At 46.3% G+C, this 13759-nt stretch overlaps 1 protein-coding gene across 1 annotated transcript in view; it reads right to left on the bottom strand.

The window, feature by feature from the left end:
* Window positions 1–13510, bottom strand: part of LOC124294664 — a 37960-nt gene extending 24450 nt beyond the window's left edge. Inside the window, exon 1 of the mRNA XM_046740985.1 lies at window positions 11869–13510. Within this exon, the coding sequence (XP_046596941.1) occupies window positions 11869–12847 (979 nt within the window). The 5' untranslated portion in view covers window positions 12848–13510. The remainder of the gene's footprint in view (window positions 1–11868) is intronic.
* Between the last annotated feature and the right edge of the window lie 249 nt (window positions 13511–13759).

The raw sequence follows: 13759 nt of genomic DNA, 5'->3' as shown, positions 1-13759 counted from the left end.
TTTTACTCTTCGACGATTCTGCATAAAATATTTTTTCAGTACTCAATTCGTTATTGCCATTCATTAATCATAAACAATATCGGTGCGATGTTGTAAAATTGAATACTCAAGATGCCAACATGATTTGAAGAAAAGTGTTGCGGTTAATTTGTAGAAAATACTCCTCCGAACAAAATGAACCATCGTAGATTGGATTTGCAATGATCGAGCACCGATATACATACGGTTTTGTTTATAACTATAAAATTTCCTACATCGTATTTTCAAACAACCGAATCTTCGAAGCTTCCGAATCCAGGTCGATAAATGCTCAACATACTATCCTGTAATAAAATAACCGAACCATATCAAATTTCAGCTCAGCAACCTTGTCGAAAATTGGGATCACGCCGTCATGGAAAATCAGACAAAAACCACGAGTTAACGGAGGGAGAAATCTAGGAGTATACTCGTATTCGTTTCACGTGGAATCGTAATTGCAAGAGGCTGTATCGCAAGCACGCATCTACTACCAGGTATCTATAATATCTACGAAACCTTACACCCTCAAAATTACCGGGTGTAATATTAATTTGTCAGTAATGCGGGGTACAAGGTATACTATACTGCAGGGCGTTTAATGCGATGGGATATTGATCCCGGTCTCGGGGCTCGGCACAATGCGGCAGGTCTCAGCGGAAACAAACGAGGATCGAGAAGCGCTGACGTGAAAATGAGCTTTCAGTCGGGAGAAGCGAAGGGTAGGAGAGGGGCAGGGGAGGGCGAAGGGGGGCAAACGGGAACACAGCAGCGGGAAGGAGAGGCTCGCCATCACGGGAAATCGGGCGGAAAATAGGAATCCCGGGGCGCCGCCGGTGACAAATGGTCGATCCCGTCGAGTCCCACTCTCCCATTTTGCAGGGTTGTATTCGCGCGTGGGGCAGTTTCACGGAAAACGCTCGACACAGGCGCCGATCACCGTCCCCGAAGACGAGATTGGCGAGGTTTCGTAATCGCGGATTTGCACGGGATAAAGTTCAGGGTTTGACCGAGCGTATCGGGTTAAACTTGTGCACACGATCAGCCTTTTACGGAGCACGCAATACCCGCGATCCGCAACGCCTCATTACGGCGCATGTGGCTCGGCGATGATCGCCGTGTCGGTATATCGGCAAATATTGATCAAACCTCAGCCGGTGCAATCAGCCCTGCAGGAGCAATTCACCTCAGGATCATAACCGCGGCTGAACGAGAGGCTAATTGCTTTTTAATTTCGCACCATTGTCCGATTACGTAATCGAGTCCGCGGGTTTCGCTCGTCGATCTTCATTTGTCAGTACGTATATTCGCAGTGTTTCTATACCTGTACCTAATTGCAATGACAGATATTCCGAGGTCACGATCCAGTTACGCAGCTCGGATGAATTTTTCCCGATGTACGGACGTTGTAGAGCATTTACAACGGATGCCGGATGGAAACAATGGTTCTTCGTGCGAGAAAAATTTCGAAAATATTTTTGATAACTTTTAAATTTATGAGAGGTTATCGTTACTGAACGTTTTACGAAAGATACCTCGTGGAACGAAATTACTGTTCGGCAGCGAATTGATCGGAATGCGGGTTATGGATTAAAAACGTCAGCCGAACGAGTGAACGGGGAAAAGTTGTTCAAGTGTGTGGAAAAAACATTCGATAACTCGGGACGTAAAAAACGTTGACGATAATAAGCTGTGGGGTATGGCGAGCGGTAACATTGACAGACACCGTAGAGTGTCAATCTCCCTGACAAGCAGCAGCTTCCTTGTAAACGACGAACTAAAATAACGTAGATTTGATGAAGAAGAGGAGAGAGTATCAGGGGCTTCATTAGGATAATCTTACAAGCTCGTTTCAGAGTTCATCTTTCGACTGACTCTTAACGAAAACCGGACGCGGCCGTGTTGCAGCACGATCGAGAGCCTCCCGGTTTAATTAAAAATTACCTACATATCCAAGCGGGCTTCAGCAGCGCGGAGAGAGCGAGAGAGAGTGAAAGAGAGCAAGAAGCAACGGATCGGCAAAAGACGGGCGCTTTGAGAAAGAGGAGATGATGATCGTCCGGGCTACCGAAACACACCGGAACCTGGCCCGTCCACCTAAATCCAGGGTCGAGCCCAAGATAATAAAGCTACTAGAACGACGGGCGTGCATAACGTGGCCGTGGCATATCCAATGCATATACTTATAGGTGCACATATGTACGTATAACGTACACACACAAGGGTGCACATGTTATATACGTCTGGTGGAGGGAACGAAGTGGACTAAGAAGAAGAAGAAGAAGAAGAAAGGAAGCGTGGTACATAACGCGGCCTATACCTGCAAAGCAAGTGATCCCTGCACTCTCTTACACGGGTGATGGTGTGCAGGGAGGCAGGTTGAAAGGACGAGTGTTGGTACCCATAGGAACCACAGCTGCCGGTACAAGCAACGAAAAGGTAAGTATGTACTGGCGGCCTTTGTCGGCTCCAAGTTAACCTCGTGATTAATAGATTCTCATAGTTTTTACGCGCGCGAACGTCGAAATGTCGAGAAGGAGAAAAATACTAATTTTAGTCAAGTACGGATGTGTTCGCGTGTAGGAAGGCGGGCGGTCTTCGAGTGTGTGCGGGTTACACGCACGCTCTTGATTGCACGGACACACGGAGGAGTCCACCTTACGGGAATTAGCTCGAACTTGGAGAGAATTATGAACAATATTTACGTCCTAGCATAACCGTAAGCCGGGGCACCGCAGTCCTACCTGCTGTATAAGCTATAATACTCTCTATACGTACGAGTATACCTGTATACGTATGTATACGTACATGTATAGATATAGAAGCTACCGAGCGGTTGTTGGGAAATATTATATACACACTAATGAATAAGACTAGTTCTTAATGAGGTGAATTCGAGAAAAGACGATAAATTTTCTCCGCAGCCCCGAACGGTGCGTGCACGCGTGTGTGCGTATGTCGTATAATATGAACGCACCGCGTGTGCACAGAGTGCAGGGGATTATAAAAGGGTGTACAAAATGTTTAAGACTCGACCCGTAGACGATTAGAATTATAAAAGCGGTCGAAAGGCAAACTACTTTAAATACGAGGTGTACTACTGCTACTTGTGTGAAATTCAAATATGGCGTCGCTTGCGCCTTCTGTGGAAGTACGATTCGAGGTGTGATCTATACACGCGGCGTATATACGTACGCTTGCGGCGTGTAATACGACTGCGGAACCGAGCGACGTGCTAATGACTACGGAATCGATTAGAGGCTATAACCGTCATTCTCGAGACTCGACCACACGGAGGCTCGGTATCATCGGAGGGGGATAGTAAAACATTAAAACGCCAATTTTAGTCCGCCTCGGCTTAATGGTGGCCTTATCGTTTGTCGCTGTTCAATACGCGTTGGTATCTAATTACCCACCCTTCATCCCCGTACACGGCGATACGTTGTCTTATGGCTATTTAATAATTCGACGGTAAAGACGCGCGGCGTGGAAGGTCTATTTACGAATATGTTCGAAGTAATGTCACTCCTGAGAGGCAATCATGGATATGGATACGCGTGTAAATATAGCCTTGGGTCGGGATACGGTGTTTTACCGTAAAGAATATTCATTTCATAGAAACCATCTTTTTATCATAAATTTCAAGCGATATTCCTGCAACGTTCAATTATAGATCGTATTCGCTGATATACAACGCATACTTTACTTCGTTCCTTGGTACATACCTACCTTTTTTCGGTTCGGGCGTAATTTTCAACCGCGAGTACGGGTTTGCTCCAATTATATTAGGTGCCACCTTGTTTCAAGCATTGTAAACTTAATAAAAAGAATAGCACGCGCGATGAACACATTCGGTACAGCGATAACGGAGAAAATCGTCTATCCGCGATGCAAAAGAATGATTCAAGTGTCGAAGAACGATCGGTTGTAAACGCAGTGAATCGAATTTGAGAGTGTGAGCGACACTGGTTGGGGTAATAAATCATCCCGCAGCCCCGCCTTGTCCTAATTTGTTACCTAATGTTCATTTGGCTGAAGTAGCATCGTGACTTCCGTGAGTCTGCTAATTGGCTGTTGTAGTTATACGACGTTGAGCAGGTATGAGCGGGAAATGTGTTTGCATACAAACGGTACCGCGAAGTGGGCATCGAGGAAAGAGACGTCGAAGGCGTGAGCGATACAATTACCGCTGCAACTTATTCGTGATTTATCAAATGGTTAACTGCACCTGGTTGGCGGAGAAGCGGAGGTTTTTACTCTCCGTGTTCGGACGGGGTAGCGATGGGTTCGCACTGCGGGAGCGTTAAAGAGAAGTAAAACGGTGGATGCACGGTGAAGAGAAGCAAACGGGAGAGGAAGAAACGCCCGCGGAATAGAGCCATAAACCTTTAGTGTTCGCTATTGCTATTGTTTCGGTTTGAGTATTAAACTTCCGTTTGAGAGACGAGACGGTGCTCGACGACGACGGCGAGGTTCAAACCCGCAGGAACGCGGTTCGATTTTGGTAGAAGAAAAAACTACGAAGAAAAAAAGGAAAGCAACGGCTACTAGACACCGACGCTCACCGTGCCTGTATATCAAACTCATTCGAGATGCATCCCCTCCAGCCCGTGTCTACTTCTACAGCGTACAATATATTTCTCCGGTCTTTTCTTTTTCTCATGCAAATCCAAAGGGGATAGTCATCTCGCCACGAGTTTATGGCGGTGCTAATTGCTCGCTGGAAAGAAAGGTGGTAGAATATACGTATATAAGAAGTGAAAAAAAGCTCAAGCAGAGAGAGAGAGAGAGAGAGAGAAAAGAGAGAAAAAGAAAAACTGAAAGAAGGACGACAAAAACAAAGAATGAATAAAGGAAAATATACAGGCGTACGTACATTCACGCCTTCTCGCTGTATAATATTGAAATTGTAAAACCACGGCGATACGATACGATGCGATGCGATCTCATTTTCTCGAGGTGCGACTTCCTACGACTTGCATGGTGCAAGCCCGTTCCCTAACCATTCAATCTCTCTCACCCAACACCTTTTTACCACTTCCCATACCTCTCGACGCCATGTGCTACACTTAACATTGAAAACGTTTTTTCTTTTACCTGCTGATAGGTACTCGAACCGTTGCACGAATCCGCGGACAGCGATAAAATCAGACGATTGAATTTATACGAGAAAACTCAAACCATACTCCTTTTCTCTTTTGCCGATTCTCGCTCTCCTTCTCTCTCTCTCTCATTCACTAGACATAGAAGCAGTAGGTTATATTGCGCGAAATAATTCTCAATTAGTTGCAAATCGTGGGCACTAAGTCGTATTTATGTCTCAGCCACCGCGTGGATTTATATTGGACATGGGGCCGAGATTTATGAGAGTAATTCGTCTCACTTTATCTCACGGTCCGTCCAATCATTCCCTCTCTCTCCCCGAACTTCCCCCCTTACCGCCAGCGGCACCAAACACAGCATCCCTTCGGGGGCCACGTGACAATTGACTAACGTTGACGCCGTCGACAAATGCTCCACCTCTGTGGGGAAGGGATCATGGGAAACCCTTGACAACAAATAGAAATAAATTTAACCCAGATTATTCTACTGCTAGGGGACGATCGGCCGGATGACAGAATTTCAGTCGATCTTCTCTTGTATAGTCGAGACGCGAACTGCAGGGGTCTAAATTGACCTCAGATACTGCGATTCGACTTTTCGATTAGCCCTAATTGGATGGGAATGAACTTAGCGTAGGTGCGTGTAAGTCTACTTTGCACACATTTCGATCGATCATGGATCATTGCTGACTTATCAGTTTTTTGTTCAAAGTGTATTTTCATCAAAAATGGAATGCCCACCTGCTCGTGACAAAGTTTTGGTTAACGATAGCATGTAGAAGCTGAGCAGTAATTTATATTCGTAGCATAACTTACGATTTCCTCGATTACCGAACTTGTTGAGTAAGCCAAAGTAGCCCAAATTTGGTACGCATCTTTCGGATGCTAAATTCTGAATTCGTGCGCTTTTTGATGTTCTATTTAACTCGCGCTTTCGTTATTTCTTATTTTTTACACCCCGAATCCGGTAATCCACGAAAGATTTTGGTACCTCGACTCGCGAACGTTTTTCAAATCGAACGTAGACTCGTCTTTGTGATTCGACGCGTGAGTTTACCTCAACTTTTTTAAAAACGACTTCCGAATCTATTTGAATAACGATCTTTGGTTAGCCTCAACCGACGTTGATCGAGCAAACATATTTGTTTTCAACGGATCGATCTAATCGATTCTAAGTATAAAGAGAACCGGGGAATTCCATCGGCAGTCGTCAATCCACCTGACTAATTTATGTAAAACGGTGGACCAAAGCTTATCGACGCGTCAAGTATTCGCGCAGAGATGTCACTGCAATATTCATATACGCGGGGATAATTATATTCGCGCAAGACAAGAAGCTGCAGCTTATATGCTTCGGACGGCGACGTCTGATGAGCTACTGTCGTTGTTTTACGGTGCATTAGGCACGCCCCGAAGATATCGAAGCCCAGACGGAAGATTCCCATCTCTGGGTGTTGGGTTCCATGAATAACCGGCGAGGCTGTATGGGTACAAGATCCGTTTCTACAGGTATTTTTACGTATGTATAACACTGGAAGTGAAGAGAGAGGAGAAAGAGAGAGAGAGAGAGAGAGAGAGAGAGAGAGAGAGACAGAGAGGCACGGCATTGCTGCATTTTTATTTCATCTCATCCACACGGCGTTTAAGCCGTTATGGTCATACGTTTATAATGCTATCAGGATCGAACCGAACCGTCTTTGGAAAGTGAAAAATTCAATATAACTCGAGCAATTAAAAATAATCGAGTTTGTCGCGGTACGTTTAGCTGGGCTTTTGTTTTTGTCGATTATATTGCAGCAACCTTACCGAATACGAACGTCGATTCGTCAGTCCGGGATGAAACCAGCTGCGCCCTTAATCGCGACAACCCTTCACATTTACGACTTTTCGCACGTAGCGAACGTGCTTTGGTTCGAAAATGTCAATGAGAAAGGAAGAACAAATCTGTTTACTCCGGAGTAGATCGCAATGTATTGCGCAAAAAATGAGTAAAGCGTTTGCGGTAAAGCGTATAGCGGAATGTGGCCAGGCGAGACAAAAGACTATTTACTCGATACTCGAGGATTAGACGGTATTTAGTTTTTCTACATTGGTCGAACTTGAGGTCACACGGCCGCGGTTCGATCGCCTTGGCTTCAGCTGTGCTTGGCAATTCAAACTGCAAGAAAACCCACCGTAAGTCCCGGTGGGTGGAATAAGGTCGGAGTGAAGTTCGACGAACCTTCGGTCATTAGTTTTTATAGTCCAAAATAAAATAGGTTACAAACGTGTACAAACTTTACAGTCGATCGGTTTTAGGTACATGGGCCGTGCTTTGGTGCTAAGTACAATTAACAAAACGGAGTCATTTTACTACCTGTCGTAAGAATTCGTGTTAAAGAAAATATGGATCATAGATTTTTTAGGACTTGAACTTGATTATTGGCAGATCTAGTATGAGGATATTTTTTCTGTAGTGGCCGATCTCGTTATGCAGAAATCACTTTTTGCCCACACTTCAGATAAATGCAGTAGTTACTTTCTGTTGAAACGCTTAATACGTTATTCAAATTACATCACTGCGAATACGGTGAATGAACCGTACTTTGACCGATACTTAGTTCTAAATATTCTTACGAACAGATTAAATTTTCTACAACTTATACGTAGGAACGGACAAGTTTCGGAGTTTTCTAGTCCTAAATGAATGGCGTTTCGAAGATTCGTTAATTTCAACACCATTGAAGCCTAGGGGTTCCCTAACCAATATTCACGTCTCATGTTAACAATCCTTGCGTCGTGGTGGGCCCGAAATTGGACCCTTTTTGAAACTGACCAAGCCCGTACGTCCCCATTGAGAGACACATGGCGTCGTATGAAAGAAGTACGCAAGGATCGCACTTGTTTGTTGAAAAACAACCCAAGTCCCAAAACAGCGGGGGATCGTCGTAAAATAAAAGAAGGGAAAAAGCGAGAGAGAGGGAGAGAGAGGGAGAGAGAGAGAGAGAGAGAGAGAGAGAGAGAGAGAGAGAGAGAGAGAGAGAGAGAGAGAGAGAGAGAGAGAGAGAGAGAGAGAGAGAGAGAGAGAGACACGGTAGTAGGGCGGATCACGTTGGTGTTTTGTTTGGGCGGCAAACTGTCACAACATAGGAAGAAGAAGCAGCGGCCCTCCGAAGTGCAGGGAGGGCCTGGCACTCAAAGGGATTAAGGAGCGGTTGGCATTTGTCTTGCTGGTGGCTCCTTCGGTCGCTCGAGTGCTTTCGTAATTCATGTCATTTTTGGCCCCTCATTCCGCTTTCATACACGGTCAAGTATTTCGCAATTTCATATCAACTCAGTCACTATTTCCTGAAGAAGTTTTTTTAATATATTTTTTTTTTTTTTCATCAAAAACTTTATTTGCCACAGAATGCACTGAAATTTTTTTTCCGTGATACACGATTCATCACTCTTATCACCATCCTGAATAAAAGGGAAACTTTTTTTTTATAGACATTTTTTTGTAGGCTTCGAATATTTTAAATTCATCGTGAAAAAATACCGAATATCGAAATGGTTGAAAACGAGTTTTATAATCAGATTTCCGAATCTTCAAGTTGACAGAGACCATTAATTGAAGTTGAAAATACTCCGTTTCATTTTTGGCAAGAACTTTGTCGATAATTTCTCCAAGTTTTTTCACCTCAAATACCACTATTGACAACATCATGTTTGAACTATGGCAGAAAATTTATTCTCTACAAATGTAAAAGATGTACTGAATTGTAGGATCAAAAAATTATGTCAAAGATACATATTTCCTGATCATTTGTGTGAGCAGGTATAACTACAGAAAGAAGAGTAACAGCATTTATGTGTGTTGTTTGTTCGAAGACTCGAAAATATCATAAACTTTTTTCATTTCAGATGTTTCGTAATCGTTGTCAACTGTTTCTACATGAAAATGTAAATTTCATGTTTGTAGTGCTTAGGGAAAATATAAAGTAGCAAATAATTCCTTTCCTGCCATGTCATTGCACACGGATGTAACTCTTGGAATAAATCAGGTAAGCCAAAGATTAAAGAACGAACGGCCGAGTTCGCATACAAAATACTACAACCACGAACGGCTATACTTTCCCGGAACAATTCAGATTCCGTAACGTGATCCGTGCAGATAATGTGAGAGCAATCAATTTTCTCAAAAGAAAGGTAAAAACGGTAAGGGGAGATGAATAGAATCTCCTCGGAAGAGAATAGAAGAGAAAATCTCGACATAAAAGAGGTACTAAAATTTTTGTCAACCGGCGTAACTTTGCCGTGTTTTCTTGCTTTGAGATTTCTTCAGTAGCACTCTCTCTTTCTGTCTTTCGTTGCAGGAGAGCCGTTTGCGAAGCGAATAAACTACGGATGAATGGAAACGAATTAGGTACCGGGCTAATGGTTACAATATCCTCGAACAGAACACGACGGGCTGTAACAAACGTTGTATTTCGCGATGTAACGAACGACGCGACAAGTTGCTACCATAAATTTTTTAAGGAAATAATTATTATTCCACGTATTTACCCGCGAATACAAGGGTTTATATTTCAAAACGGACTCCTTTGTCTGGCTATGTTAGTCGGCGGATGAATCGATGTCCGCAAATCGATATCCTCAGACCGGTATTCGATGAGGGAGAGTTCACCAGGTTCGATAGGGACAGAGAAGACACAGAATTGTGTAGGAGCGGTGCACCGGCACCGGATAAGAATGCCGTCCGGCGTAAGTATAGATACCATAATAATCAGAAGTAAATTGCAGAGGCGTGAGGCTACCGTGCTGGCCCCTGCGCATCGGGCATCCCATAATCTAATTTGAATCCTGGGAGCGAAAGGGTGAACGGAGCGCCGAGTCTATATGCGTGGATCCTTCGTCCGATGGGGCACGTAGGCTTCCAATAACATTACTCGATCCACCGGACAATACGATTTAATGTAATTCGTAATTTATGTCGGATACCGGGACGAAGCGGCGCGCTCAATCACGTGCTTACCGATCGCCGATGCCGCAATCTTAAGCGTTGGTTATCACTTTTTTCCACCGATACTTCGTCCCGCCGTACAGCTATCGGGGTGGGTTAAAGAACGAAAGTATGTCCGTCAAATAACTCGCGAGAAGGGTAGAGGGACGTGGATCAATTTGGAATCGGGGAGTATTCGACGAGCTGAGAATATATCGCGACTAGCGGCGAAGGGGGGAGAAGAATGAGTCGTTGAAAGGAGAGGCCGCTAAGAGATGCGATGTGTGTACATGAGAACAACGAAGTGGAGAGCAACCGTTCGAGGGAAGTGCGGAGTGAACCGAATTTTAGGCCTACGCAAGACTACCGCATCGGAGCAAATGGGGTGGGGAAGAAAGGGACAGGGATACCTACGTTTACGAGGCGGAGTACGCGTGTGTTACGCGTAAACGGTGCGGTACCCAGCTTATGACGGACGTGCCTAAGGGCAATTCATTATTATCAGCATATGTCGCCTAATTTGCATACGTGGGCAGGAACCCGACTCGGCACGCAACACCTTGAAACCCACCTACCGACTCCACTGCACTTCGGTTCACTTCCGACGGCAACGGCACAAGCAGTGGCAGTCTGTGAAATGTGGTAACAATGAAAATTCGCCTTTCTTTCATGCCAACAAAAACCCGCGATCCGCGTGCGTACGTTACGTCCGTCTTGCGCATTTCCCATTGAATTGAAAGGGGAGTCTCACTTCTTGTTGGCAATGGTGCTGTTGGTGGTTTTGCTGCTGCTGCTGTTGGTGCTGCTGGTGCACCGAAGGTGCAAGATAGGTGGATACCTGGAACCAACGGACGTACGCCAAAGGCAAGCGCCACTTTGCAGAGTAAACAGGACGTGATAAAATTCGCGAGTAAATGGGAAAAATTGGCGTGATGTTAAATTGCCGACCCTGGAGGCAAACCGAGGAATATACGCTCGGCTCTGTCTTTCTCCCGGACTTGCAACGTCGAGGTGCAGAGATAACAAAGCGAGGATCGGGAATGCCGAGTCCATCGGCACTTTAAAAATCAACCGCTCAGTTCGCACTCGCCGACAAAACTTTACCGTTTCGTTTTGAAAAAAACACCGTTTTCTTAATCCTACGATGCACAGAACGAGGGTCTCGAGCCTCGATCTGCAGCTCGTGTTTGTCGAGGTGCAAAGATCGTAAAATCCAGTTCTCTGCAAGAGGGCGCTGGTCGGTGCATCGGTCTAATGGTAAATTATCTAAAAGCGGGATTAAAATTACTAAAGCCCCATTACGATCGCTGTGAAAATAAAATTTTACTGCTCTTAAGGAACTGTGAACCTGAGAACCTCGTGATCATTCATTGTTTATTAGAAGGGGGCCCGAGCGGCAAATTGGTTTACGACGTCTCTTTCATTTTGCGAAAACGTACTATTTCTTCGCTAGTAAAATCGACTGGTATTTACTTGGGCGGTACAACGCTCGGAGGCCTGACGTCAGTCGGTTCCGTTCCGAGAAAAATGTATATCCGATCGCTAAACCAAACTAAAAAGTACACAACGGATTCCGTTTTTTGTTTTCATTTTTTTTTTTTTTTTATTTCTCATTCCCTCAATTTCATTTTCTACACCAAGCACAAGTCAACCGGTGACTCTGAGAAGTGTCGCGAGCCGCTGGTGTGACCTCGGCTTCGATAAAATCTCACTTTCCGATCGCTGAAAGGCGGGCCTGAATTTTCCTTGAATGAAAAGTAGAACGGAACGAAAATGTCTAATCACCTTGACTGTGCTCGCCGGCGTCGAAAGTTTTGCTCGTCATTTGAAAGAGGGCGTCCAAAGGACTCCCTTGACCGGGACTCCGTTTGCTGTTCTGACCACCCTGGGAGTTGTGCTGCTGTGGGATTTTCCTCTTAAACTGTTGCATGTGGTGGTGAAGCCCGGGATGCATGCCGTGGTGGAGGGCGTGATGATGGTGGGTGAGAGGATCCGGACTTCCGGAATCTGAAACGGAGCTCCTGCCGGATGACGAGGAGCTACTCAGCGGAGGTTCGCTCATGGATCCGGACATCGACGCGAGGGACATTCCGACGAGGGAGAGATCTCTGGGTCCGGAGTGATGATGGTGGTGATGGTGGCCGAGGTGGGAGTGATTCGACTCGACCGTGTCCCACGGCCTGACGATTTTCGCCTTGGGTCGATGCGACAGGATGTCCAGGATGCTGAAGGACTTGACCCCGCGTTCGTTGGCGTCCCGTTCCCGTTCGTCCTCCTCGTCGGACTGCTGAATCTGTACCATCTTCAGCTTCTTCAGAGGCTTGAAGTAGTCGTCGGGCCCTCCCGTCGTCGGGGTAACGATCCGGTCGTTATCCCTGAGCGTCGTCGTCACGTCCCGTTCGAGGACGCGACTCTCGGCGAGTCTCGCTTTCGCCGACATCCCGTAGTCCGCGTCCCTCGAGTATCTCTCGTCGTCCTCGATCTCGTCCTGGTAACTCCTGGGGCTCAGCCGTTCGCTGTAGTCCTCCCTCGAGGCGCTGTACCGTTCCTCGTCCTCGTTCGTAGCGGCGACTACGAGGGGCAACGGACTCGGACACCCGACCGAGATCTCGTCATCGTCGTCCTGGACCTCGACCCTCCTCGGCGGACTCCGGGAGGGGCTTCTTCGGTGCGCGGGAGAGCCGAGACACCCGGATTTGCGTCCACCGGAGGTCATCGTCGACGGTGACATCGTGCACGTCTCCGTCATCTCGGTGCTGCACATCCCACCCTCCGATTTTCGGAGCCCCGAGCGATATTCCCTTTTCCCTTCTACCTCGCGAGGAACGGTTTGCCAAACACAGTCAATCGATCGACGGATCTACATCCGCGGTCACTGTCATGCGAGTTATGCGGTAATTCACCACACTGACACGTCGATTAACCTAGCACTGTTTATTCGCCGGATCTAATTTACCTTTCGCCGGCTCGCTGCGTCACTGACTATTCAACACTCGCTTCTACGTACGTGTCAAAGTCGTCCCACCCAGTCAACCGGCGTGCAATGTTCACGGTTATCGACAACGACTATCACTGAAACATTCACGGTTCTCGGTGCGAAGTCGAGTCGCGTTTAAGCGGAATCTCGATCATTGACACTTTAACAGACCATATACGTATAGCTCGCTGATTCACCGAGTAACGATCTCGAGTTCCCGCATGGCGGATTTATTCGTTATTATCGTTATTATCATTACGTTCACACGCCGCGTAAGCCTCGAGGGGAATCATCGATGCTTCAACCTCGCAGCCATTTCGACGATCGGCCCAACGACTGGGTAGAAACGCGAAAAACTTTTGCCCCGCGATGTCGCAACTTTCGAGTCGATCTACGAGTTTAACCGTAAGGAAACGCGGCACTGCCCTCGTGCGTTGGTGCAGCGCTCAAAGCCAGTGGACTCCGAATGATTCGAAGGTTCTCGGGCGGTATTTCCACTTGGAGTCGATGTGGGAGGGAGGCGGCAGAGATCAAAGCTCCTAATAGAGGGCAGGGTCTCTCTTGGTGGGCGTTTACTACGGAGGCACGGCCCACCAATCGGAGCCGCCAACAACCCCTCGGCAAAATGACGCTGTTCCATTGGAATTTTTACGAGATGTACTTAACGTCAAGCTGCTGAAACCGGGAGCGAAATGGTGC

Source organism: Neodiprion lecontei, chromosome 1, assembly GCF_021901455.1.
Source record: "Neodiprion lecontei isolate iyNeoLeco1 chromosome 1, iyNeoLeco1.1, whole genome shotgun sequence".
In the NCBI taxonomy this organism is placed as follows: domain Eukaryota; kingdom Metazoa; phylum Arthropoda; class Insecta; order Hymenoptera; family Diprionidae; genus Neodiprion; species Neodiprion lecontei.
The sequence above is the reverse complement of the archived record's forward strand: the minus strand, read 5'-3'. Positions and strand labels throughout refer to the sequence as shown.